Source organism: Podarcis bocagei, assembly GCF_964188305.1.
Source record: "Podarcis bocagei genome assembly, chromosome: 13".
Classification (NCBI taxonomy): Eukaryota; Metazoa; Chordata; class Lepidosauria; order Squamata; family Lacertidae; genus Podarcis; species Podarcis bocagei.
Window position 1 is genome coordinate 37477041 of NC_138138.1, and position 23255 is coordinate 37500295.

The window sequence follows — 23255 nt, forward strand, 5'->3', positions numbered from 1 at the left end:
CCTTCAGGTAGTCATGGGTTGCAAACCCCCCAGCTGTGCTGGCTGGAGCTGATGGGAGTTTTAGTACATAACCATCTGGGGGGCATCAGGCTGGGGGAGGCTGTTTGAGGACACTGTCTTGAGGATCCCACACCAGACAGAGGGGTTTGGACCCTTTGCACCCATAGAATACTATTAACTCTTGAAGTGGCCTCAGGGCCAAGCATGCTGCTGGAATCCCCCCAGCGTTTCCATGCCACCGAAGCAAGTGCACACACAAACCAACCTTTGGTGGGTCAAGCAGCAGCTGGTGAAGCTCCCTGAGACGCTGTTTGATGGCAAGCAGAGTGCCCAGACTGGCTTGGCTTGAAGCCACTTCACAGTTGGGCCCGGTCATCTCCATCTGCCCCTCCAGGTTGCAGTAAAAGCCCCCCATGCCGCCCAGCTCTGTCCTGCAAAGAAGAACAAGAGCAACCAGCGTGTCTCAACATCCAGATCTAAGGGCTTCCGCAAAGGACAAACCTCAGCTACCTCAATTCTATGCCAAGGAAATTCAAATTGTTTGAATAAATTATGCCAATCAAGTCAGGTGTCGTGCATTAAGCTTTGAATCCTTTTCTCCTCCTTTGGCGCAATCCATTTTGCTTCCTGGATTCATGTTGTTGGAGGGGGCTGGGACTACTTGAGGGGGAAAGGTTGCGTTTATTTTAAGACTTGGGAGTAGCAAAAGGGAAAACGCGTTTAGTGAAATATATGGATGCTGGAGCCCGATGGCCAACAGGATCAGGAAATCATTTCCAAAGCCAAAAGCTAGGCGACAGATCCTGAAGCCCTGACCTCCCTACACAGCTGCATCCAGATTTACTGGAGATTTTTTAAAAGACCTGGCATATCTGTTTTGACCACAACCTTCAGGGGCTTAGGTGTTTTTGTTTTTAAAGGGGAAAAGTGGATATCAGGATGCAACATTGCTGTACTGCAAACAGGATGCACCTGTTGCATTACAACCTCTGTCTGTGCGTGTATAAGACCCACCCAACACACCTGGGTCTGCGCGGCTCCAACAGGGTCAGCAAGACCTGGATCCCATTGACAATGACAGACTCACTCTGTTCTCCATCCAGCATATTGCTTAGCAGCTGCTCAATCGTCTCCTGCCTTGACACGAACAAGAATTGAAACTGGTTATTAAAATGGCCTGACACTCTCAGACGCTGCTTCTGCTTCTTTTTTTAAAACTTAGCAACAGCACAAGTATATGATAAAAAAGAAAAATGTAATAGCAACTAACAATAACTTGGAGGGAGGTGAGACCCATCTGATATTTACAGCCACATCCCTTGTCAGAGGCAGGGGCCCCTCAGTTTGTGATAAGCGGACTGCTGCACCTCAGCACCAGGTGAGGCATTGCTGTATAGCAAGCAGGGTCCAGAAGCAAGGCTGGGCCGGTTTAAAGAGGTAAATTATTGAATGCTGACTGTAATAGTCTTGCTGAATAAATTTAAACAACATTCCATTAATTAATTATTTTTATTTAAAAAGAACTACACCCCACTTTTCACCATCTAGGTGTCAAAGTGGTTTCCAAAGATAAAAATACACATTATACAAAATCTAAATAATAAAACAAACCTCAAAAATTGAAAACCTCCGAAATACAAAGGTTTTACTCCATGTGGGTTAGTTTCAGTCCACATGCCCACCAAAATAAATATAAAAAACATTTCTAACTGGAAATGCAGTCAGGAATTCAATATCAGAAGGATCTTGACAAGCAGATGAGAGTTACATTCCCCCCCTTTTCTAAATTTTTATCGGCGTTAGTTGGGACAACCCTTATGCCTGGCCTAAGGGTCTCTCTTATTCCCTACTGCCAGTGCTGCTACTGGCTTGGTACTCACTTCTCCAGTGTAGCCAGTAGCTGGTCGGGCTCAGGACTGTCCTGGATTGGGATCATCTGCTCACGGCTCAGCCGGATAATGTCACACAAGGACTGTGAAGCATTGGAATGCTGCTGTGTAGCAGGGATAAGGAGAGAAAACAAATTAAGACCTGCTCTAGAGGAAGCAATACTTTGACACACTTGGAGACTATGAGTTGTATCAAATGCTCCACCTACTCAGAGTAGACCCATTAAACCTGACTAACTAAGGTTCATTAACATCAGTTGGTTTACACTGAGTACACCCTAATTGGATACAACCCCATATTTAACCGATCACACTTTCCCTTTGGATGCTGTCCTCCCACAGGATTACCCTTGAAACTAAAGACAGGTATGCAGTCTATTTAGCTGCCCTCCATCGCCTTAAAGCCCAGGGTTACATGCCACCTTGTCTTACTTGCAGTCTGAGAATAATCATTGGAAGGTGCTCAAACTTCAGTAATTTTATTTGCTGAAAACATTTCCTATCCCGCCTTACAGTTCCAATACAGCTCACAATATAAACCACATGGCAGATGTATTAAGGACAGCAAACAATGGAAACCTAATCAACACCAGACACCTCAAAACAAAGAGCAGGCCTAGCAAGGAACTGTCATCAGCAGGAAGGTCTTGAGAGAATAAAATAGTTCTTGCCTGGCACCGAAAAGTAAAGCGAATAGGAGCCAAATGAACCTTTCTAGGAAGAGCACTCCAAAGATAGGGTGCCAGCACGGAAAAGACTCTGCATCTTTGTTGATACCTGTCTAAGGTCTGATGGAGGGGCCCTCCAACTATAAGCTAAATCTAATGAGCACATTCTACAGATAATCTGGTGCCAAGCTGTTTATGGCATTATAGGCCAAAGCTTGTACCTTATTTCCCATTGTGCTTCCAAATAGAATTTAGATGTTGTTTTTTAAAAAACAAACTGTGGAAGGCTCACGTTAGTCACCTTGCTACTGTATTATGGACCAGCTTATGTTTCTGAGCAGTTTATTTACATAGCAAAAGGACATTTGAAGGTTTATAGCATGATTGTAGACCATCCTTCTCCCACCTGCAGAAGGGATGCTTCACCTTTCTGCACAATTGGATAGACTGCTCCTGAATCCTCACAGAGGATGGCATCATGCTCCTTCTTTAATAGCTTAAATGCTATAAAATCTCCAGATACCATGTTTAGAATACGATACGACCAAGGCATGCATAAGTGGCACTGGTCTGCTTGATTTTGAATACCAGTCGGGTTTGGTTTCACTAAGCTCGACTTCAAAATGATCATCATCACAAAATAATCTTGTGGACACTAAGGCTGCAATCTTAGATACATTTGTTTGGGAGAAAAATCCCCTTGAATGCAATGGGAGGAAATATGCATGGGATTAGGCTGCATGAAATACACCTGTTTAATTCCACCACAAGCAGTCTAGCATGTTTGGCTCCTACTGCGATCAGCTAACAGAAAGAAGTTCAAAGCCCTGACCACCCACCTATCCCACACAAAAACATACATTCTTTCCAATGGAAGGCAGAAGAGCCCCAGGACACATTTAATACTTACATTGTCATCTTTTGAAGGGTCGATCATCCCAATGAGCCTCTGCACAATCTTCTCCTCATTAAGCCACTTTTGATTGAGGGGAGGGGGTGAAATGAACATGAATGGAAAGGTTAAGCAAGTATATTTCACTCCTGTTCCAGTTACCAACCAAAACCTCCCAGGGACAGAAGATTGCACTCATATGCATTCAATTTTATCTTACAGTGCTGACCTCTGTGCCCCATTGTTTCTCTAAAGGTTCAACCAGTATCCTTGAAATCTTATTGGTAAATGCCATGCAATTTGGACTTTGGAAGCCCTCAAAACACAAGACCTTCAAAGGATGCTGCTGTGAGAGACAAGCTTCCCAACTTAGGGTTGGCTATTCTACAGAACAAGAGTATTCTGAAATCAGGTATGTATCCACATAGCCCCTATGAGAACACCAGAGGTCAGTGCAGAGGTATAGAGCAGGGAGTCATTTTGAAGGGTGGCACCTCGAATTCCAGAACAGATGTTCAATAAAGAAACATGGACTAAATTTGCTTTATTACCTTTCAACAAAAAAGGGCAAACCTCTATTTGGGTAGCTGTTTCTCTTACACTGCTTCTCCAGATAAGCAAACTACAACCCACAAGAACAATAAACTGAATGCGCCACAAACACCAGCATTCCTAAGATTCACATCAGGGGCATTTGGGGAAATAATGAAGATATTCTCCAGCTAAGCCTACTGAACTGCAGATCTTTCCCTTCTAATTGTTCCAGTGAATAGGGCAAATATGTTTCCAAAACCTTTCATTCTGTGAATGATGAAAGGTTCAAACACAACAATTGAGGACTGAATGTGAAATTGTGCTGCTTTCCATTTCAAGAAAGAGGAAGGAAGGTGAGACAGTTAGGAGTGCCTGCAGGAGGACCCTTACATTGAACACATCTTGTCTGAGTTGTGGCTGCTCCACACAGGTGAGGAGCCGCAACAGGAGGTCCATGATGGCCGAGGTACCGATGTGACATAGCAGCAGGTTGACAAAATCGTCCTTCTTGCGCAGGAAGGCAACTATCTGGAAGACAGCAGAGCAAGTGAGTGGGGTGGAAGGGATGAGACGTGAAGGGAAGGGAAGGGAAGGGAAGGGAAGGGAAGGGAAGGGAAGGGAAGGGAAGGAAAGGGGAGGGAAGGGAAGGGAAGGGAAGGGAAGGGAAGGGAAGGGAAGGGAAGGGAAGGGAAGGGAAGGGAAGGGAAGGAAAGGAAAGGAAAGGAAAGGAAAGGAAAGGAAAGGAAAGGAAAGGAAAGGAAAGGAAAGGAAAGGAAAGGAAAGGAAAGGAAAGGAAAGGAAAGGAGAGGAGAGTCATCTCAAGTAAGCTTGCACAGTGTTGTGGTGACTCTGGAATCAAACATTGGAACAGAAAGGAGATGTGGTATACATTTCTTATGAGCCAGTCTACAATTGGGTTCAAGTTCCTTAAATAGGTAAAGGCCGTACTGAATATCTGTCTCATCATTAGGTTTTGAATTTTTGCAAGATTGTCGTGGTGCAACGGTTAGAGTAGGGGTAGGCAACATGGTGCATTGCAGATTTTGTTAGACTACAACTCCTATCAGCCCCAGTCAACAAAGCCAGACAGTCAAAGATGATGGGAGTTGTAGTCCAGGTGTTGCTGGATGGCATGGTTATTAGCTATCCCTGAGTTAGGCTGTTCCTGGGTCAAAGCGTCTGACTAGGACTGGGGAGGGAGTTCAAGTTCCCACTCAGCAGTAAAACTCACTAGAGGATCTTGGGTCACTCACTGTCAGCCTGACTTAACTTACAGGGTTGTATTGAGGACAAATGGGGAGAGGGGAAGACAGAAAAAGTACATGTGCAATCTTAAACTCCTTGTAAGAAGAGCAAGATACAAAAACAATAAATACAGAAATACTGTCAGCCAATTTGAGTTTCTTCAGAAAGAGAAAGGAAGGTCAAGTCTGTTTATTTTTTAAAAATAAAACAATCTGAGCACATACTTTTGACATCATAAGGATTAAAAAAAAACTTGCTTGGCTACAGAACTTGGTGGGTGACCATGGGATAGTAACTCACCCAACATAAATCATGAGAAGGCCATGAAGATAGAAAGGAACACACACCATGTATGCTACCCTGAGATTCTCTGAGGAAGGCAGCATAGAGTATATAAATGGTTTTTAATGAATGTATACCAAAACTATTAAGAACAGAGGAGCAGCCCAGCTGAATCAGACTGATGGCCCATGCAGTCCAGGATCCTATTTCACAAGCTGATCAACCAGATGCATCTCGAAATTCACTAGCTTGAAAAGCCCAATATTGATACTTATTTCTGACATGCTTCAAGTCACCATGAGATTATTTTGCGGCATCATTTTCACATAGTCAATACTAATTCAGGGTGCATCTTTGTATGGCGACAGCTAGTATTTAGCACATCAGGGATTCCGAATAAATGCTTGAGAGTCAATAGGCTCCCCCATGTGGACTACATCAAGTGTTGCCACATGAGGATGTAGCAGTTAGAAAATATTTACCACGTATTTCCTAATGAGCTCACTTGCTCGGGCTTCTGTAAGTTGTTCGGGAGGACCTAATGAGCATTCTCAGGAGTAAGTTCCCTGAGCCACATGAAGCCATTTAGGGGACAGGGACATTTAATCAAAATATTTAAAGGCTGCCTTTTGCTAGAGCATCATTTAAAAATTCACACTGCAACTTTAAGGCAGTAGTATTAGCAATCTTTTAAAAACATGGAAGAGTTAAAACTGGCATAGCGCCCAACTGAGATGAGCACGTGCAAAGATACCTGATCAGTCTTGCGGTTGATAAGGATCCCCATGACCTTGCTGAAGAAGCTAGCCAGCAGCGGGTTGAGGATACCGCCAGTCTGCAGGAAGCCATAGAGGCGCCGCAAGAGAGACTCGTCCTCCCCCAATGCGTCGTTTATCTGGGTGACGTCTGATGTCAGGATCTCACACGACACACTTGGATACCTATAAGAGAGAGAGTTTTAAAAAAGCAAATACACAACCAGACCTGCTGCATAATCATCTCCACCAGCCTCTTCCTTTTGAGTGAACGTTGTGTGGCTGTGCTGGCCCACCTGCCTGGCAAGAGCTATCAGTATCTCCAAAACAAGAGATACCTACCATATTTGTGTTTTAGCTTAGGGCAAAATAATGTTCTACAGCAAGATAATCCCAAATTCAGCCCCATGAAAAGCCAGCTCTTACAATCTGTATGCAATATGTCAGGAGGTCAGGAAGATTTCCTTATTCCACATACTTTATTCTATTTATTCAAGTCAGAGAGAGAGGACCAGGGTGAACACAGGGCTTTGGCCCATCAATCACTGAAAAGGTGTCAATTCCCTTCTTTGGTTACTGAAATTTTAGCAGGCACTGACCATGTACTTTCAATATTATTTTCATTCTGCTCCATGTTTGTTTTAATCGAAGCAGGTTTTCAAACTGCCAAATTCTGCACACATCATCAAAATTCAGAGCTCGTACAGCAATCATGGAATATATGCACAGCTTTGTTATCAGATCAACAGGCCTACCTACCCTCCCTCTCTAACTCCTACTCAAAGACTTAGTTGGCTACAACCCTAGAAGATTTATGATGCAGTGACATCTATGGCTTAATGCACAAATACACTAGAGAACTTTTCAAGTTTAAGTTATTAAGTTTCCTTTCAGTTGATGCATAACGCTTTCTTCTGACAGCAACCAGGTTTCATTCATTCCCAAGATGGTCTAAATATAGAACAACTATATTGCTATTAGTGAAGGTACTGGGCCAGCTTGGAGGCAACAACATTCCAGGCTTTATAAGCAATGGTTTATTAATCTAGGAACAAACATAAAGTCTGCACACTCCTCGCTTGCCAGACGCCTTGTAGGTCAGCTTCAGTGCAGAGAGCCCAATTTGTTTTAAAACAGAATTCTCCCTCATGTTCAGAATAGGAACTGTGGCTCAACGCTAAGCAGGAACTCCAAGCCAGAGCTAGTGCCCAGGCCCTATGCTTGCTTCTGGCACGAGAAACCATGGTTTATGAAGCCTGGAGTTATATGCCCACCCAATGCCAAACCATAGTTTGTGCTTCAGAATGCACAGGCAATCCATCATTCAGAGCTGCTCCTCTGCTCCAATTTCCCATATGCTCACAACTCACAACTCACCATGCCGTGGCCTTTGGAGATGGAGCAGCAGCTTGTAACTACACTTTGTTAAATCACACCAAACCACAGTTAGAAGAAACTATGGTTTCCAATCATGGTTTCCCAACTTGCTGCAAATTGTGGTTTGTCAATTCAGATATCCCTTGGATTTATAGTTTAGCATGGTATCTCAATAAAGCTGATGCCTTGACTTTTCCCATTTTAAAAAAATTAAAAAGCAGCAACCATGCAGTTTTCTACCACCCCGCTCCCATGGGCAGCTGAATCAATAAAGAACCAAGAGAGGAAAAATGAACATGGCACATTTCTTCTTTGTTCTGGACATATCAAACAAACAAATAAGAGAAGCTCCATTTTCATCCAGTTCCCCCTTCCAAAACAACTTACTTGTATCGTACTCTCTCATCCACATCCCCAGGGGGCTCCTCTGTCACGCAGGTGACCAGCGCTTCCATGTGCTCAGGCTGAACCAGGAAGTCCACCAGCTTGCGGTTGACCACCTTGCATTCCTGTAGCACATCCTCTTCATCCAGAAGTTCAAAAAGGGTCACGTTGCCACGCTCCAAGAGGGTGTCAATATGAGAGGTCGTGTGGAGGTCAAACTTCCAGAACATGGCTTGCTGCGGAGGATGGAAAATGAACAGAGGGGCCAATTGAAAACCAACCAACCAACAATGGGATGGGAGATAAGCACATGCATCCCAAGCTAGCAAGTGCAAGTCTCCTAAAGTAATCATGCATACAACTGTCCCGTACTATTTTTCTAAAAAAAGTTGTGCTGGAACTCACCACGGACACCTCCCTTTTTCTCTTATAATGACAATGGTGCCCACCAGAGTTTCAGCAAGTTCCTGCTGGAAAAAAGGCCCTGCAACTGCATCTTCTTAATTCGAAACAATCCTTGCACAAAAGGTGTGGATCAGAGCCTAGCATAAAACTGTTTCCAACTGAAAACTCACAGAGACAGCCATTATTCGCAGGAAGGGAACAGCAATAACTGAGAGGATAAGGACATCATGGGAAAATCAATGGGACAGGTATAAACAGAACAAGGTAGACTGGGTGGCTCAGTGATAAAGGCTGCAGACTTGACTTGTGCTAGATACAAGAGAAACAAGGAAGAAGGTGGACTGGGGTGGAGCCAGCACATCCTGAGGTTCAGCCAGGTTGAGCATGTCAGCGTAGTAGTGCCATCCATGCTTTTGGGAGTCCAACTCCTAGCAGCTCAAGTCAGCATGGCCAATTGCCAAGGATAGTGGGAGCATCTGGGGGGGCACCATGTTGGCCACCGCCAATTTAGGGGTGAGAACATTTGGCTCAAACTAGCACACCTCACTACAAAAGGAAAAGCAGATGTTGAAATAAGTACTAATAGAAATGAGTTCAGAGGAAGGTAAAGCAAAACGGCCAAGATCTAAGAGCTGATAAGCCATCCAACAGAATTCATTAAAGGCAAGCCGAGTAGGAATGGAGGAATGTAGAGGACTCCATTGAGGCCACAAATTAAGCTGGAGCTTTGTGTGACTGTGGGTGTGCCAGTGAGAAGAAAAAAGGAATAGCAGATGCAGAGGGAGTTGTAACCTGAGCATTTCCCAGCTAAGATGCTAAGTGTCCAGTAAGGCCAAGTCTGGTGGGAAGGGTGGTGATCTAGAAAACAATTAGCAAAATAACAAAACAAGGGGGAAGAACTTGAGTGTGGCTGGTGTTGGTCATTCAGAGCAGACTAACTATTCCTTAACTATGAGCTTTCTGGACACCCCTTCTAAATTTATGCAAACTTCCCTCCCCCAGGAAATCATCTCTTCTACAGGTGAATGTGACAAATGTATTCATGCAAGTAGCATAATACTGTAAATATGTCAGGCAATTCACTGTTCACCAGGAGACCCAAAGAAAAAGAAATAACTCATGCCTATTGCCATTTCTTAGCGGACCAGCTCTAAAAAGAGCCAATGATCTTCTGAGTCCAACTACAGCTGACCAGTTGGTGGCTCCTGAGAGCCTAACACCTCAGAAGCTCCAAGAAATAAGAGGTATTCCTTTTATTTTTTCAATCTCCCGTTGAAGACTAATTGAATCAGAATTTATACTAGGACTAACAAACTGGTCTCTTGCATCTGCTGCATTCCTTATTGTTTTTGCTTTGGGTATGCTCTACAAGTGAACATGCAGAAATCAGTAGATTGGGGTAGCTAGCTCTTTGCTGGCAGTGGAAGAAAAATTAAACAGGCTCTCTCAGACTCTTTCTGGAGTCTGATGAAGAAAGCAGAAACTCTTTCTGAAACCCATTCTTAACCAGCCATCATGGGATTTTACAGGTGCCAAAAATCTAACAAGGTCTTGACTGATAAGGAGGAAGGCACTACCTTCCTCAGCATCCTAGCTCTGACTGGAACTTCAACCTGTCCTGTAGTTGGAGAATTTCTGCTTCAAACCCATGATGACTGGGAGCATGACAGAGTGACTGAAGAGAAGCAGATGGGCTGGTTTCACCACCCCTTTTCAATACATGCTTTCGGCCAAATATGGATTACAAGCAAAAGCCAAAAGGGTAGTAGTCATATTGTGAAGTAACTAACATACAAGAACAGCAATAATGATCTCATGAGCGCACAAATGACACTATCTTCAGTGCCATCGTTTCTCATGCATGTTTTGCAGGTTTCCCTAACTACAGCTGCAATCCAAAGCGGCAAAAAGATTCTCTGTATCATCAGCGAGGGAGGGGAAAAACCAGAGAGAAACAAATAGTAACTTGGAGACGCCCCGCTTCCCTTTTCAACCCTGTTGCCACCACAACTGCAAAGGCCAAAAGTTTTCAGTCGGTTTCCAAGCAACCTTGACACAAGGCTTTTGCAATATAGCAGCACAGGCTGCCTGGCTCTGACCGCAGTCCTCAGATCAACTCAGAGAGACTGGTGTTCCGCACAAGCTGCCAACACACATGGGCGGAGAGGGAGGGGGCAAAGAGAGGAGAAAGGTGGAGGCAGGCGTTGTGAGGTTCAGCCCTTTATTTTACAAAACCTAGGCTCAGAAGCAGGTCACAAAAAAGTCTGTGAATTGACTTAACTACCCACAACTCATTTACCCTTGCAACAACCATGTGAGGTAGGTTGGTTATTTGTTTAACACATTTATGTAACCCCTTGTATCAGAATTCCAAGGCAGATTGTGCGCATATATGCACACAATCTCCAACAGAATATAAAAACACTTGGGAGATTTTAGGTGTTTTTATAAATATACACAAGACACAATAACACAAGACTCAATTAAGTTCCCAAAGCAACCCACCAACCATTAAACCAGAGTTCAGTCCCCATGGTTCGCTCCACACCATTTGTGTTATCGGTTACATTCAAGTCACAGCGCTGTACAGCATGTGGCATTTCAAACAAGACCCAGTCTCTGGTTCCAGCTCTCTCCTTCAAAAAAGCAAATTCCTAGTTCTCACAGTGTCTGAGGAGGACAACCCCTCACAAGGGATAGCACTGTTACCACCTTGCCTTGCTTGTGAGCTTACCAGCTAAGAGAGTGCTAGAGCTGACAGAACTTTAGCACTTCTTATTCAAACCTATCAGATCCCAGCCATTCTTTGACAAATGCCACCTTTAGCCCAGGTGTCAGGTGTGCATGCAGGAGCCAGGCCCTGAGACAAATAGGACTTTGCAGGACTGGGGCCTTCCTAAGTTTGTTCTGAAGAGGCAAGGCGAGGCCGATTAGTAATTCACAACACCTGGTGGCAAGAGCCAGGAAGGGATATAAGGACAGCATTTTCCCTTTGGCTCTTTGCCACAGCAACACGTTCCTTGCCTTGCTTCTTGATCCTCAGACCCCTGGCTTCTTGATTCCTGGCTTTCTGACCCTCGGACTCCTGGACCCCCATTCCTGCTCCCACCCCACCATCTTGCCCCCGGTCCTGACATCCCCTGCCGGTACTTTGATTGCCCATGAACCGGACCGTGACACCAGGAAAAGATTAGGCCAGAGGTCTGCAACCTAAGGCCCATGGGCCACAAGCGGCTCACGGAGGTCATTTAACAGGCCCCCGAGCCGAGCCGCCTGCTTGGCGAGTCCCCACGTGCTCCACTAAACCGGCGCAGCGCAGTGACTCGCTTCTGCGGCACCAGAAATCGCGTCTGCGCAGATGCCGGAAATCACAGGTGCATATGCTTGCGCAATGTAGCCCACAGAGGGATCTCCACTGGATTGAACCGGCCCAGGTGAGGTAAACCTTGCTGACCCCCTGGATTAGGCCACTGATGTCAAACATTTTAAGGGACATGCACCAACCAATGCAGGCGCATCCCCCTCACAACTGCCATACGCATTTGTGAAGCGTAGCCCTCAGCTTAACTATATGCCTATTGTCCATATAGCAAGGCTGGCTGTGAAGGGCATGGGTGGGCAAGCCCTGCCACATATTTTAAGCATCTGTCCCAACATGTAAGCACCTGGAATTTTCCCAATCCTGTTTAGAGTGGAAGGCAAGAATGGAGGGGGGGGGGGAATCATTTCAGGTTCTTGGCATTCAGCACTGAATTTGAAGAAACGAGCCCTGTCTCAAGTGGGAGGCACGCACCACATGCAAGTATTTTCAATAACTAGGCACCAGCATCGAGTTTTTAGGACCCCAGGCTTCGATACATTAGCTATTTTCTTTCTTATTATCAAAGGCGGGGGAGATGCACATACACAAACCATGACACCCAGGAGGCTGGAACAAGTTAGGCCTTTGGTCTGATTCAACAGTGCTCTTTATGTTGCCAAGCAGCTCTTTGCTCCAGCGGTGCCTAATCAGGCAGTTTGAGAAGCGCCTTTAATGCAATTGCCCAGGGCCTTGAATGAAAGGGAATCTCCCACTATCTGTCATGCAATAGCTCCAGAAGGCGCAGCCTGACTCCACTCGCTCAGGGAAATAGCAAAGAGGCTCCCCTAAACACAAGGGGAAAGCAGCTTGTACGTCAGCCTTGTTGTAATTTAACAAACAGGAGATTTGCCCTCTTAATTCCTCTCTTCATCAGACTTGCTTGAAAACTGAAGAAAAAGTAAAAAAACAAAAACAAAACCCCACATCTTTGTGCAAAAGAAAGAAAGAAAGAAAGAAAGAAAAAAGATTTAACTATTTTGGAAAATCCCTAGTGATTTGCAAGAGAAATCTCCTCTGAGCCAAGCCAAGAGAGAAGATTAAAAGCATGTGCTTAACAGAAGAGCAAAAGATTAAGCTACATTTTATGCAATTCAGGTCTCAAGCGATTATGAGAGAGAAAACTTCCCCACCCCCGGACACCTGTTGCAGAATCACTTTTGCTACTTTACTAGGGTACTAGTAAAGTACTAGCATAATTGGGTCTGCCCACGGAACCATCAACCTTGACCCAAATTGACTTTTTAACTTTGAAAACTTGCTAAGTATCTCCAAGCTCTGCTAATGTTGCATTGCCTCCTGTAATAGGTTCTGCAAAGATGTTATTGAAGATGGCATGGCTCCTTCCAATCTACCTTCCTTTATATCTCCAGGCTGAAAATATTCTTACATCTTGATGATTTTCCCCTCTTACTTTGGCTGCTTGCCATAGCTGTCAACTTTTCCGTTTTCTTGCGAGGAATCCTATTCGGAATAAGGGAATATCCATTAAAAATCGGGAAACGTTGACGGCTATGCTGCTTGCACATTTATAGGCCCATTCCTCCAATAAGGTCAGTCAATTTGTAATCCAATTAACACAGTACCTGTTTAACAAGGCATGAAAAAGACTTTGCTACTTGTGAGCAGCATTTAAGGTCCTGCGTTTAGAAGTTCAGGTTGGTGGGGAGGTTCTCTCATCTTCCTCTCAGCTGTGGCAAATGAGGGAAGGAGAACAAAAATCTGGAAGACTGGGGGCAGTTTTCTTCCACTATTCTTAAACACACACACAAGTGTAGCAAGGAAGACCTCTGCAGCAGCATGAATAGAAGAAAGAAATTGGCCAGAGAAAAGATTTTGCTTTAAGAAAAAAACCTGCACTTTTCTGGGTTATCTTAGACTTGCATATTTGTCTTTACTGGCCAAATATATTACTGTCTTAGATGGACCTCTGAAAACAAAGGGATGGTCTGTCCTGAAAATTCCCAGCAGGAGAGGACACAGCTGGGATTATTTGCAGGAGAACTTGATCAGGTACAAAAGTCAGGGTTGTGTGTGTGTTTTTTAAGACAACAATGAGCCAGTTCTCATGTAACACCAAGCCACGGCTTGGCCGTCCTTAGGATTGTAAACTGCTTCCTCCCCTTATACACTCTGATTTGGCACCATGTCTGAATTGAGCCAGAAGCAAGGAGAAGACATGCTTAAACCCTGTTCCTACCAGCTTGTTTCTCACACTGGGATGGTTCAGAGGTAGAAACAAAGTCAGTTTAGCTACCAGTTCTCAGCCTTGGGGCCAGATGCCTCCTTTATCCTGTCCTCCTCACACATTCTGATTCTCCCCACTCACCACAAAATCCTGGTTCATATTTGTGGTTTGAAGGTGGTGAACCATAGTTTGTGGTGAACCATAGTTTGCCCATTCAGTGGAAATGTTTTGCAAGCTACAGTTTGCATGAACCAAGTAGTCAGGGAAAGAACCCACACATGTGATGGGGGGTAGTGAAGGGAAAAGGGGACCATGTAAATACAAAGCTCATATGGAATGATTTGGCCATTCAGTCATTACACCTGAGAAATCCCAATATCAGAAGCCAGCTATTAAGAATAGGAATTAGGTGTACATGATCCATGCTTCTTACTGAATTCAGGCATCTTGACAAACCATAGTTAAGGAAGCTGAACCATAGCTGAATGCTGAGAGGACAAAGCAAAAGCCAATAAGGAATTCAGAACCATGCTGGAATATATAAGGATATCTAGCAATGTCTTCCAGCCCACTACTATCTACTAAGACTGGCAGCAGAGAATGTCTTCCAATACCAGAGATAGCACAGCCCTATATAACCAACATGCTTAAGTCTAATTCATGCATGAATGGATTGACCATAGAGTAAGCTGGCCTGTCAGGCTTAGCTCACCTTGGGAGGAACTAGGTAATCAAGCCTTTGCTCCCCTTCAGTCCAACTGATGAACTCAGCATATGAGGTCTGAGCTGGTTGTTCCAGTTCAGACCGCATGGCTCTCACAAACCACTTTTGAGTTACTATACCAATAATTAAGGAACTTTAACCACTTTGGAATGAAATCAAGCTTTACGGTCAGTGTAATTTTTCTGAATGCTGTATGGAGAAGCACATTAATCTGTCCTTTAGAGAATTTGTAAGTAAACAATTTTTAACTTACCAAATGTGTGGTCTTTTTCTATGCTGGGGAAGAGGGAAGTTTTGGAACACACAAGATCATATTTTAAAGGTTAACAGGCTATATTTCCATGCTTTGCTGCTGCATATTTTGTGATTTTAAATCTCAGCTGGGGTTCTTTCACCAAAAAGTACCTACTCCAAACCTGGATCTTGGAGTCCAGAAATTCTCCTTATATACCTATACTTTTTCCTTGCAACCAACATTTTTATAGTTCATGGCAAATCAGTAGCCTGAAATATATGTGAGACGGTGTATTGGCCAACATTATTATGGACTTGTAAACCTGTGCTCTTACTTAGACTACTGCTTTACCATGGGGCTGTATCCCAACTAAAGCAAGTCATACTAAAGTTCCATTTGAATCAATGTGAAAAAATTAGCCATGTGTACCTTGGTTCCTACTGACCTCAATGGGATCCAGCTGCAGCTAGCAGTCTGGATCCAACCCACTATCTACCTTGTTTAGATTATGACATAATGTAATGGGAAGCGATGGGAGGAAGGGCTTATCCCCCCCCCCTCCACACACAAACATTGAAAGTTCGTAACCAATACAGGGAAGCAATTCAGTCCTTTTCTGCATTTTGTTTTCTGGTTTTAAAATCTCCCTGAAGCAGTCCATTTAATCCTGCATTCTCTTGTGCTGAAAAATGGAAAAACAATCCCACCCTCAGGGTATGGAAACACACTTCAGCTTGTCATGCTCAGGAATAGAGTAGCAAGAACCAGACAGTGCTGCAAGATTAAGGAATAACTGGCTCTATACCTTTAGTAGCTGTGCCAAACCTTGAGAAACCAAATCAGGTCAGGCATGCAAGGTTAGATTCAGCAACTGTACCTTTTTGTGAGAGACCAATAAAAGAGGAATGGAACTCTTGAGACAGCCATCCCAGTAACTTTACCAGATTTCAAATTAAAACAAGCTAACAGCCATCTTCTTGGTGGACTGGAACAAGTCGATTCCAAGGCTGTATCCAAAGAGATTTTGGGGTGGTGGTTTTTTTGTTTTGTTTTCGCTGACTATTAAAGCTTTATTTCAAAAACTGATCCTTATCTTTTAATGTCTCTACGCTTTTTTTATACAGCCCTGGACATTTTGTTTTATTTTAGTAATGGTGGTCTTTTAAATAAAAATCTCTTAACCATGATGACTGCAAAATACTATTTAACTTATCAGTATAATAAAACAAATCAGCAGCAGTAAGATAAGGAACAGTATGTGTAACTTTTACAACAGGGGTGGGGAACTATCCCCCTCATAGCTAGCCTTCCAGGGGCCAGTGATGGGCAGGGCCAATGCAAAATACTCAGGGAGGGGACACCCCAACATTCTCAACCCCCCCAAAAAAGTTTTGAAGATCACTTCCTGATTTGGTACTTAGGTCTGAAAACAGCCTCCTGCTGGAGCTAATGGGACTCAGCACACAGGAAGGGTTGTTCCTTCCCTCCCTAGATGTAACTCCCACATATATTGCAATTAGGCTTGAAAACAGCTTTCCGTTGGAACTGATGGGAGAGACTGTTTTCAGGCCTAACTGTTGTGGGGTATATGAGCAAGTTGCATGTGGCTCAGGGCCAGAGCTGCAGAATTCAGAATACTGAATCAAGAAGCTTTCCCTTTCAAATTTATAAGAACGGTATAAACTATTCTTTGTATATCGTACCACAGTTTACCAGATTAAAACCACAGCAATCCCACCCCACCCCACCCCAAAGTTCTGAGTGGCCACTGCAAATATGTGCAGCTCTGTCAGAACTTCAGCTTGGTTGAACAACAGAAATACGATTTTAACTTGATCCTTGAAACTGGACGTGCCTTGGAACAGGTTAAAAATTATCCCCCCCCCCCCTGGTTCTGACAACAAAGAAAAATGCGGTGAACTACGACACAAAGTCTTCTCCCATAGTGGCACAGAAGCACTGTTTGTTCTACTGGCATTTTTCAGTTAAGTAATACCTAAGCTGTGCTCTGTATGATTCTAAATAAAGGCTCAGTCACTCCACATTCATGCCCCTGTTCCAAGTGCTACATTTTTTTGCAGGGTAACAGGCTAGAGAGTTCGTAAAGATAAACATTAAGGACTAGATTTCAACAGGAGGAACAATTCTTGAGAGGCATTTTCATATCCCTGCTTTTTTTTTGAGCTTCTGATGATAATTAAACAGATAATGACACTTGCCTAAAGATGTTTATATGTCCACAATTCATCCCTGTCCTTATTCAGCTTACCAATATCAAGGTAAGAGAAAACTGGCTATTTAAAATATTTTACATTTCACCTTGCAATGCATAATTTCTGAGATGACTTGCAAACGTGTTACAATCACCACAAAACCATTAATAAAATTGAAGGTGGCATCTCTTCCTCTCCAGAAGGTTGCTGCGATTCCACAAAATACACTTGCTTCTTGAGACCAACCTTGGCAGAAGGCCCGTATGGTACTGATATAAGTAGATTACAGTTAACAAACAGGTCTTTGTGGTATTTGGTAGCAATACTTCAAACAAAGACACTTGGCTAAAGATTTGGTTGCCAAGAACAACCTGCTGCTAATTTTCCAGGCAACTTATTGGGGAGCAAACTCAGGGTTTGATCAAAAGGGATTCTAACCCCACATGACAGGTTCCTGGGCCAAGTGATGAGATTTGTCAAACCCACATTCTAACTTCCCATTTTTAAAAAGAAAACCACCACATTACAGCATGTGTTTAGATTTATCTACCTGGCTATATCATTAAAAGGCAGGGCAAGGGCATTCCTTATAGTTCTCTTCTCATCAGTACAACCACCCGAAGAGTGTGATTGCTGCTGTTAGGACTGCTCATACCAGGTACACAACTATCCCAACTGGTAGTATGGTCCGCAAATAATAATATCTTGGAGGTCCCGGGCCTCAAGGTGGTTAAACTGGCCTCAGCCAGGGCCAAGGCCTTTTCGGCTTTGGCCCCAGCCTGGTGGAACACGCTATCGCAGGAGACCAGGGCCCTGCGGGACATCTTTCCGCAGGGACTGCAAAACGGAGTTGTTCTGCCTGGCCTTCTATCCGGGCCCAGTTTGACCCCCCCCCCTCTATGGGACCCTGTAAGTTACCTCTTTGGCCCTTTTATTGGCTCATGTGGGACCAACCTGGATAGCTGGCCCTGATGAATACTTGAAGTTCCCGACCACTATGGTTGTAATTCATGGGCAATCATTTAATTTTATCCTGATTCTAATTTTTAAGCTATATTTTAATCAATTGTTTGATTGTGTTTTAATGTATTTGATGTTAGCCCGGTCTTGGCTGGGGAGGGCGGGGTATAAATAAAAAAATACTTACTTACTTACTTACTTACTAGAATCAAAAGTAAGTTGCACACACAATTTTTTTAAAAATAACTTCTTTGCCAAGTTAGCTCACAGTGCTCCATTTGTATGCTTTATTCTGAACCTAATATTTTGTTTTTAAATGAAGAGCAGTAGTAAGTGGTATGAGGAGTGGCATGGGAGGGGAAATCTGACTGGAGGCCATGGGAGGGGACACAGCCACACAGGAATAAACTATCTGCCAAACAACAGAGAGGATCACATCCCCTGCGTGTTGTCAAAAGTCTTCCCTGGCCATTAGGACTAGAAACCGCTTTATTAAAATAAAAAGGCTGAAATTGCCAGGAATCGCTACCAAAATCAGGTTATATGAATACCAGAAGACAAAGAGCCCTATCTTACTGATGGGAAACAAGAAGATTATGGCTTTCAGCAAGGAACTATTTGTTATACAGGTTTTAATTTAGCGCATTCACACTACACATATACACACCCACAGCTCAGTGATTCAAATTTCTTAATTTTTTTCTTCCGTTATACTCCAAAACCGTTTCTTGCATTTCTCATTTGTGCACTGGCACATGCCCTATGATGTACACAAAAATGGCATTAATATTTCCAGGACACTTATTTACTTTCTCATTCTCAAACTTGCTCATTGCGCCAGAGTTCAGCCTAGATGATTTTCTGGCCCCACCCTCAGTTAGCGGGATCAGCCAAGGTCACTTGCACAACTCCACTAACGCTTGGCCAACTGGTCACAATTCCTTAATGAGCCCTTTGTAAACCTTTGTAAGTGGCAGGCTAAAAAGCCAGCTTGAATGGCCATAGAAGCAGAGTCATCAGGGTTCAGCTGAGGTGGAAGAGAGGCTTGTGTTGGGTCTCAAATTCACCAGAAACTCAAGCAAGCATCAGCCACGGTGTCACAAGCAGTTAACGATCATCGCTAAAGCATGCCAAGAATTAGGGCTTGCGCAGAATGAATAGGGACAGTAGATAGGTGTGCTAGGAAATTGAAAAAGACAACACAGAGTTGGGCAAATTGCAAGGCTTAGTCAGTGTCTAATGCCTAACCATGGATAGAGGGCTAGAGCACAAGTGGGGAATACGTGGTTCTCCAGATCACTCCCATCATCTCTGATCATTGGTCATGCTGCCTGGAGCTGATGGGGCAGGTGGGGTGTGTGTTGTTGTCTGGTGGGCCAGAGATCCCACAGCCCTGGATTACAGCTTGGGCCTGTGATTTAAAAGACACAGGAGATGCTGACCAGAACTTCAGGGGAAATGGGAGAAAGGGCAAATACTAAAGAAAGTATTCAGCCTAAAGGAGCCAAAAGGGATAACCTGTGCATGCAGAGACTACTCTCTACTAATGGATTGAGAGGGAAGTAAAAATTTATGAGAACCAAGAGTATTTCAAATAGGCAGAACTCCACTGGTTATGAAAGAGTAAGCTGGCCCAATTATGCCACACAATGTGGCAACTGAAAGAAGGCCTTCTCAGTAGCAAATTATGGAACTCCCTCCCTAAGAATATTCACCTAGCTCCTTCTTTACCACCTCTTAGGGGCCAAGCGAAGTCCACCCTATTCTCCCAAGCTTTTAATTGTATTTGATTGCTGTTTAAGATAATTGAGCCTCCTTTGGTTGCTTGACTGTTTTAAATGAATTATTGCTTTTATTATTATCTTTCTCTAATCTTCCACTTCTGTTATTATGCTTTATCTTTATTTTGTTAGCCTTATTGAGGCATTTGCAAACAAGGCAGAATTTAAATACTCACAAAAAAGTAAGGTTGGGCAGGACTGCCTGTTAAAAGTATACAGGGCAACATTTTTCAACACACATGACCCGTGTCACAGTATAGCAGAAGGTGGTCTCTTTTACAAGCCTCCAGTTTCACTATTGGCAAAGCGTTAGGCCATGTGCTTCCTCTACTAGGATCAAGAGGTCTTGCTCTCTGCTAGCAGTCACCTCACAATACCTCAGATCATTTCCACAGTCATGGAGACTATTTTGCTCATCATCATTCACTAGCCGAGAGATGACCCTCAATCCCTGGTTGAACCCCACCCGCCTGTTATTACATTACCCATCCTAAACCCACTCTATTACCTAGTCTTGATTTATGAACTTCAGTATGAACAAACGCCTGTCAACTCCAGAGAACCTACACTCTGGAGTGTGATAGATATAGCCACCCCCAGCAGGAACTCTTGCCCCCCAGCAGTTATAGTTAAGGCTTTCCTAGAGGGAAGGATACCCAGAGCCAATGGGAAACTTGCTGAGAGAAGGGATGGGTGTGTTTTTGAAAGACTGCATTGAACACCCACGCAGGAGACCCAAGACAGCTTTATCATGCCACTACAGTCGTACCTTGGATCTCAAACACCTTGGCTCCTGAACAAATCAACTCCTGGAAGTGTTTTGGTTTTTGAACAATTTTTGGAAGCCAAACATCCAGTGTGGCCTCCGATTGGCTGCAGGAGCTTCCTGCAGCCAATCTGAAGCCGCGCTTTGGTTTCGGAAATGTTTTGGAAGTCAAACGGACTTCCGGAACGGATTCCGTTTGACTTCCAAGGTACAACTGTATAGCCATTGTCAGTCAGGAACTCTGAAATGCTGCAGTGCTTTTTTTAGTGTGTCCTCCCCAGCACACCCTATCCGTTTCAGTCCGGCTATGCCACACACTCTTACTCAAACTGTATGCATGCACAAGCATGTTGAAATATGTATACAGCACTAGACCCAAGACCACAAACTGCCTTAAAAAACCGATAAAAACTCAACATGCTTGCCAAATTCCATAATCAGAAAACCTGAATTCCACATTCTAAATTTATGACTAGGTGAGTAGGGGAGAGATCCAGGTTAGATTTTCTGATTCAGATTGTCAAGTACTGGGTTTGGCAATAATTGGAGTGTCTCACAGCAACAGTGAAAAGAGAAGTGCAATTTCTGTATGTGGGGCAGGGGGAAGAAAAGTAATTAAGGTTACAGAGACATGCCCTACCTCCTGGACAAAAGGAAGCAAACACAAATTATTTCTTTCTGTTTTCCAAGTCTTTTGGTAGACCTACCTCTTACATTTTTAGGCTTTTCTTCATTTGCAGTGATGGCACATATATATAAAATAAGTGAATGAGTAAGAATAAATGCTTCCTTCAGATTCTGACATTGCAGGGGTTTGAACTGGATTACCTTTTGGCTCCCTTCCAACTCTACATTTCTATGATTCTATGTTGGGATCCCTTCTGAGAACCAGTAAGCTATAAAGGAATGTTGGCATGGGCTGGTGAGCACAAGATGGCATGGTGGGTTGGGAAGGACAAGTCGGATTTGGAGCTCCATGTGAGAAGGAAACAAGAGTAGGGCCATTTTTTAATAAAGAGCCTAATTAAAAATATATCTTGAGGACATAAGAGAAGCGATGCTGTATCAGACCCGGTATTCATCCAGGTCCAGGACAACAGTAGCAAACTAGATCCTTTCAAGAGATCCAAAAGCAGAACATGTAGGCACCAAATTATCCCTGTCTACATGCTTACTGACACTCAAAGAACTCCAGAAAGTTGACACGGCAGAACTTTCCTTTGCAGAAATCCCTCAGCATGTCTTGTTCTTTTACATGTTTAATAATTCCAGCTTTAATCATGATTTCTACCAATTTATCCAGGCCAGAAACTTTTTTTAAAAAAAGATGTTAAGAGTCCAAAGTGATATAAGGGAGCTGTTAAGGCAAAATCCACAAAAAGAAGAGGCTTCTGAAATGATAAGGCCCACACCAAGAAATGGTGTTGCACTGAAACCATTTAATCACAAGGTCTAAAAATCTGCTAGCCAACTGAAGCTAGTCAAAACTGAAGCCAAGGTTCTTTTGATTCCATAAGCAACTGGCTCACTGAACCCAGGTCAGGATCCCCTACTTAGGGAAACACTAGGTTCAGCTAACTACTGCCATATTGTAAACTCGATTTGGAAGAGCTACTTTCACCACAGTATATACAATACAAGGACACAGAACCTGTTCTGGTCTCAGGGTGTCTCTGGCCTTGCTAGCTAGGGGTGATGGGAGTTGTAGTTCAACAGCATCTGGGGACCCACAAGTTGAGAAAGGCTGCTATAGAGGCTAGTGGTGTGAGGCACCAGGGCGCCAAGTTCTGGAGGGCACCAGGGAAGAGACGGAGGCCGGACGCGGCGCCTCCCTGCATCAGCTCACTGCCCTTGCCCACCTCTGCCATGGTGCGATGAAGCAGCACCGTGCCCGGAGCCTCCGTCTACCATGGCCACCGCGGCACAAAGCAGCCAGCTGAGCTGGGAGGTGCCATGTCCAGCCTCTGCCCGCCTCCTCCAGCCCTGCCAGCAGCGCCGTCCTCCCTACAAAACTCTGGGAAATGGGGGGGGGGCCGCCGGAGGGAGCTTTGCACCATGGTGCCAGATATGCTTAAGACAGCCCTGTCTGGTCTCTGCCCCACTTTTCCACCTACAGAGCTGTCCACAGTACCAAGCAGATGCAGAGGATAGTCGATGTGGTACCCTCCAGATGCTGATGTCTCCAAACCCCACCACCTCTTATCATTGTCCATACTGACTGGGGCTGATGAAACATTCAAAGAGCACCACACTGGCTACTCCTGTGCTAGAGCAACAGCTTTCAAACTTCCTATCTTTGAGAAACCTTTCCACATCAACTAGCCTTCCAAGAAATTCTTGTGCATTTTCCACAAAATCATCGGCCTGGTGCGGAGCACTCTAGGATCTGTTCTAAGACACCTACTTGATGGGAGTCACCTCTGAATTAACCAAGAATACGCAACACATACTATGCAATGCATGCTGTCAGGAACGACCAATGGTGCTGAGAAAGCTAACTACAGAAATTTATTGACCATTACTTGCCCCCGAACTAGCAATCAAGAAACCTGAAAACTACACTCAGGAGGAAGCAAGATAGCCTTTGAAACAAGGTTAA

The 23255-nt window shown here is 44.0% G+C and overlaps 1 protein-coding gene across 10 annotated transcripts in view; it reads right to left on the reverse strand.

Annotated features, from left to right (window-relative positions):
* Positions 1-23255, reverse strand: part of PPP6R1 (protein phosphatase 6 regulatory subunit 1) — a gene marked incomplete at its 3' end in the record, with an annotated part of 49304 nt that overhangs the window by 19760 nt on the left and 6289 nt on the right. For 8 of the 10 annotated variants that reach the window (XM_081167097.1, XM_081167096.1, XM_081167092.1 and 5 more), the window contains exons 2-8: positions 8030-8262; positions 6265-6451; positions 4374-4511; positions 3468-3533; positions 1881-1993; positions 1024-1137; positions 266-431 (exon numbers count right to left, since the gene is read on the reverse strand). In XM_081167097.1, coding sequence (XP_081023223.1) covers positions 266-431; positions 1024-1137; positions 1881-1993; positions 3468-3533; positions 4374-4511; positions 6265-6451; positions 8030-8256 — 1011 coding nt within the window. In that variant the 5' untranslated portion in view covers positions 8257-8262. Of the gene's footprint in view, positions 1-265; positions 432-1023; positions 1138-1880; positions 1994-3467; positions 3534-4373; positions 4512-6264; positions 6452-8029; positions 8263-9223; positions 9290-23255 lie in introns of all 10 variants that reach the window. The other 2 variants (XM_081167090.1, XM_081167094.1) reach the window with 2 other exon arrangements.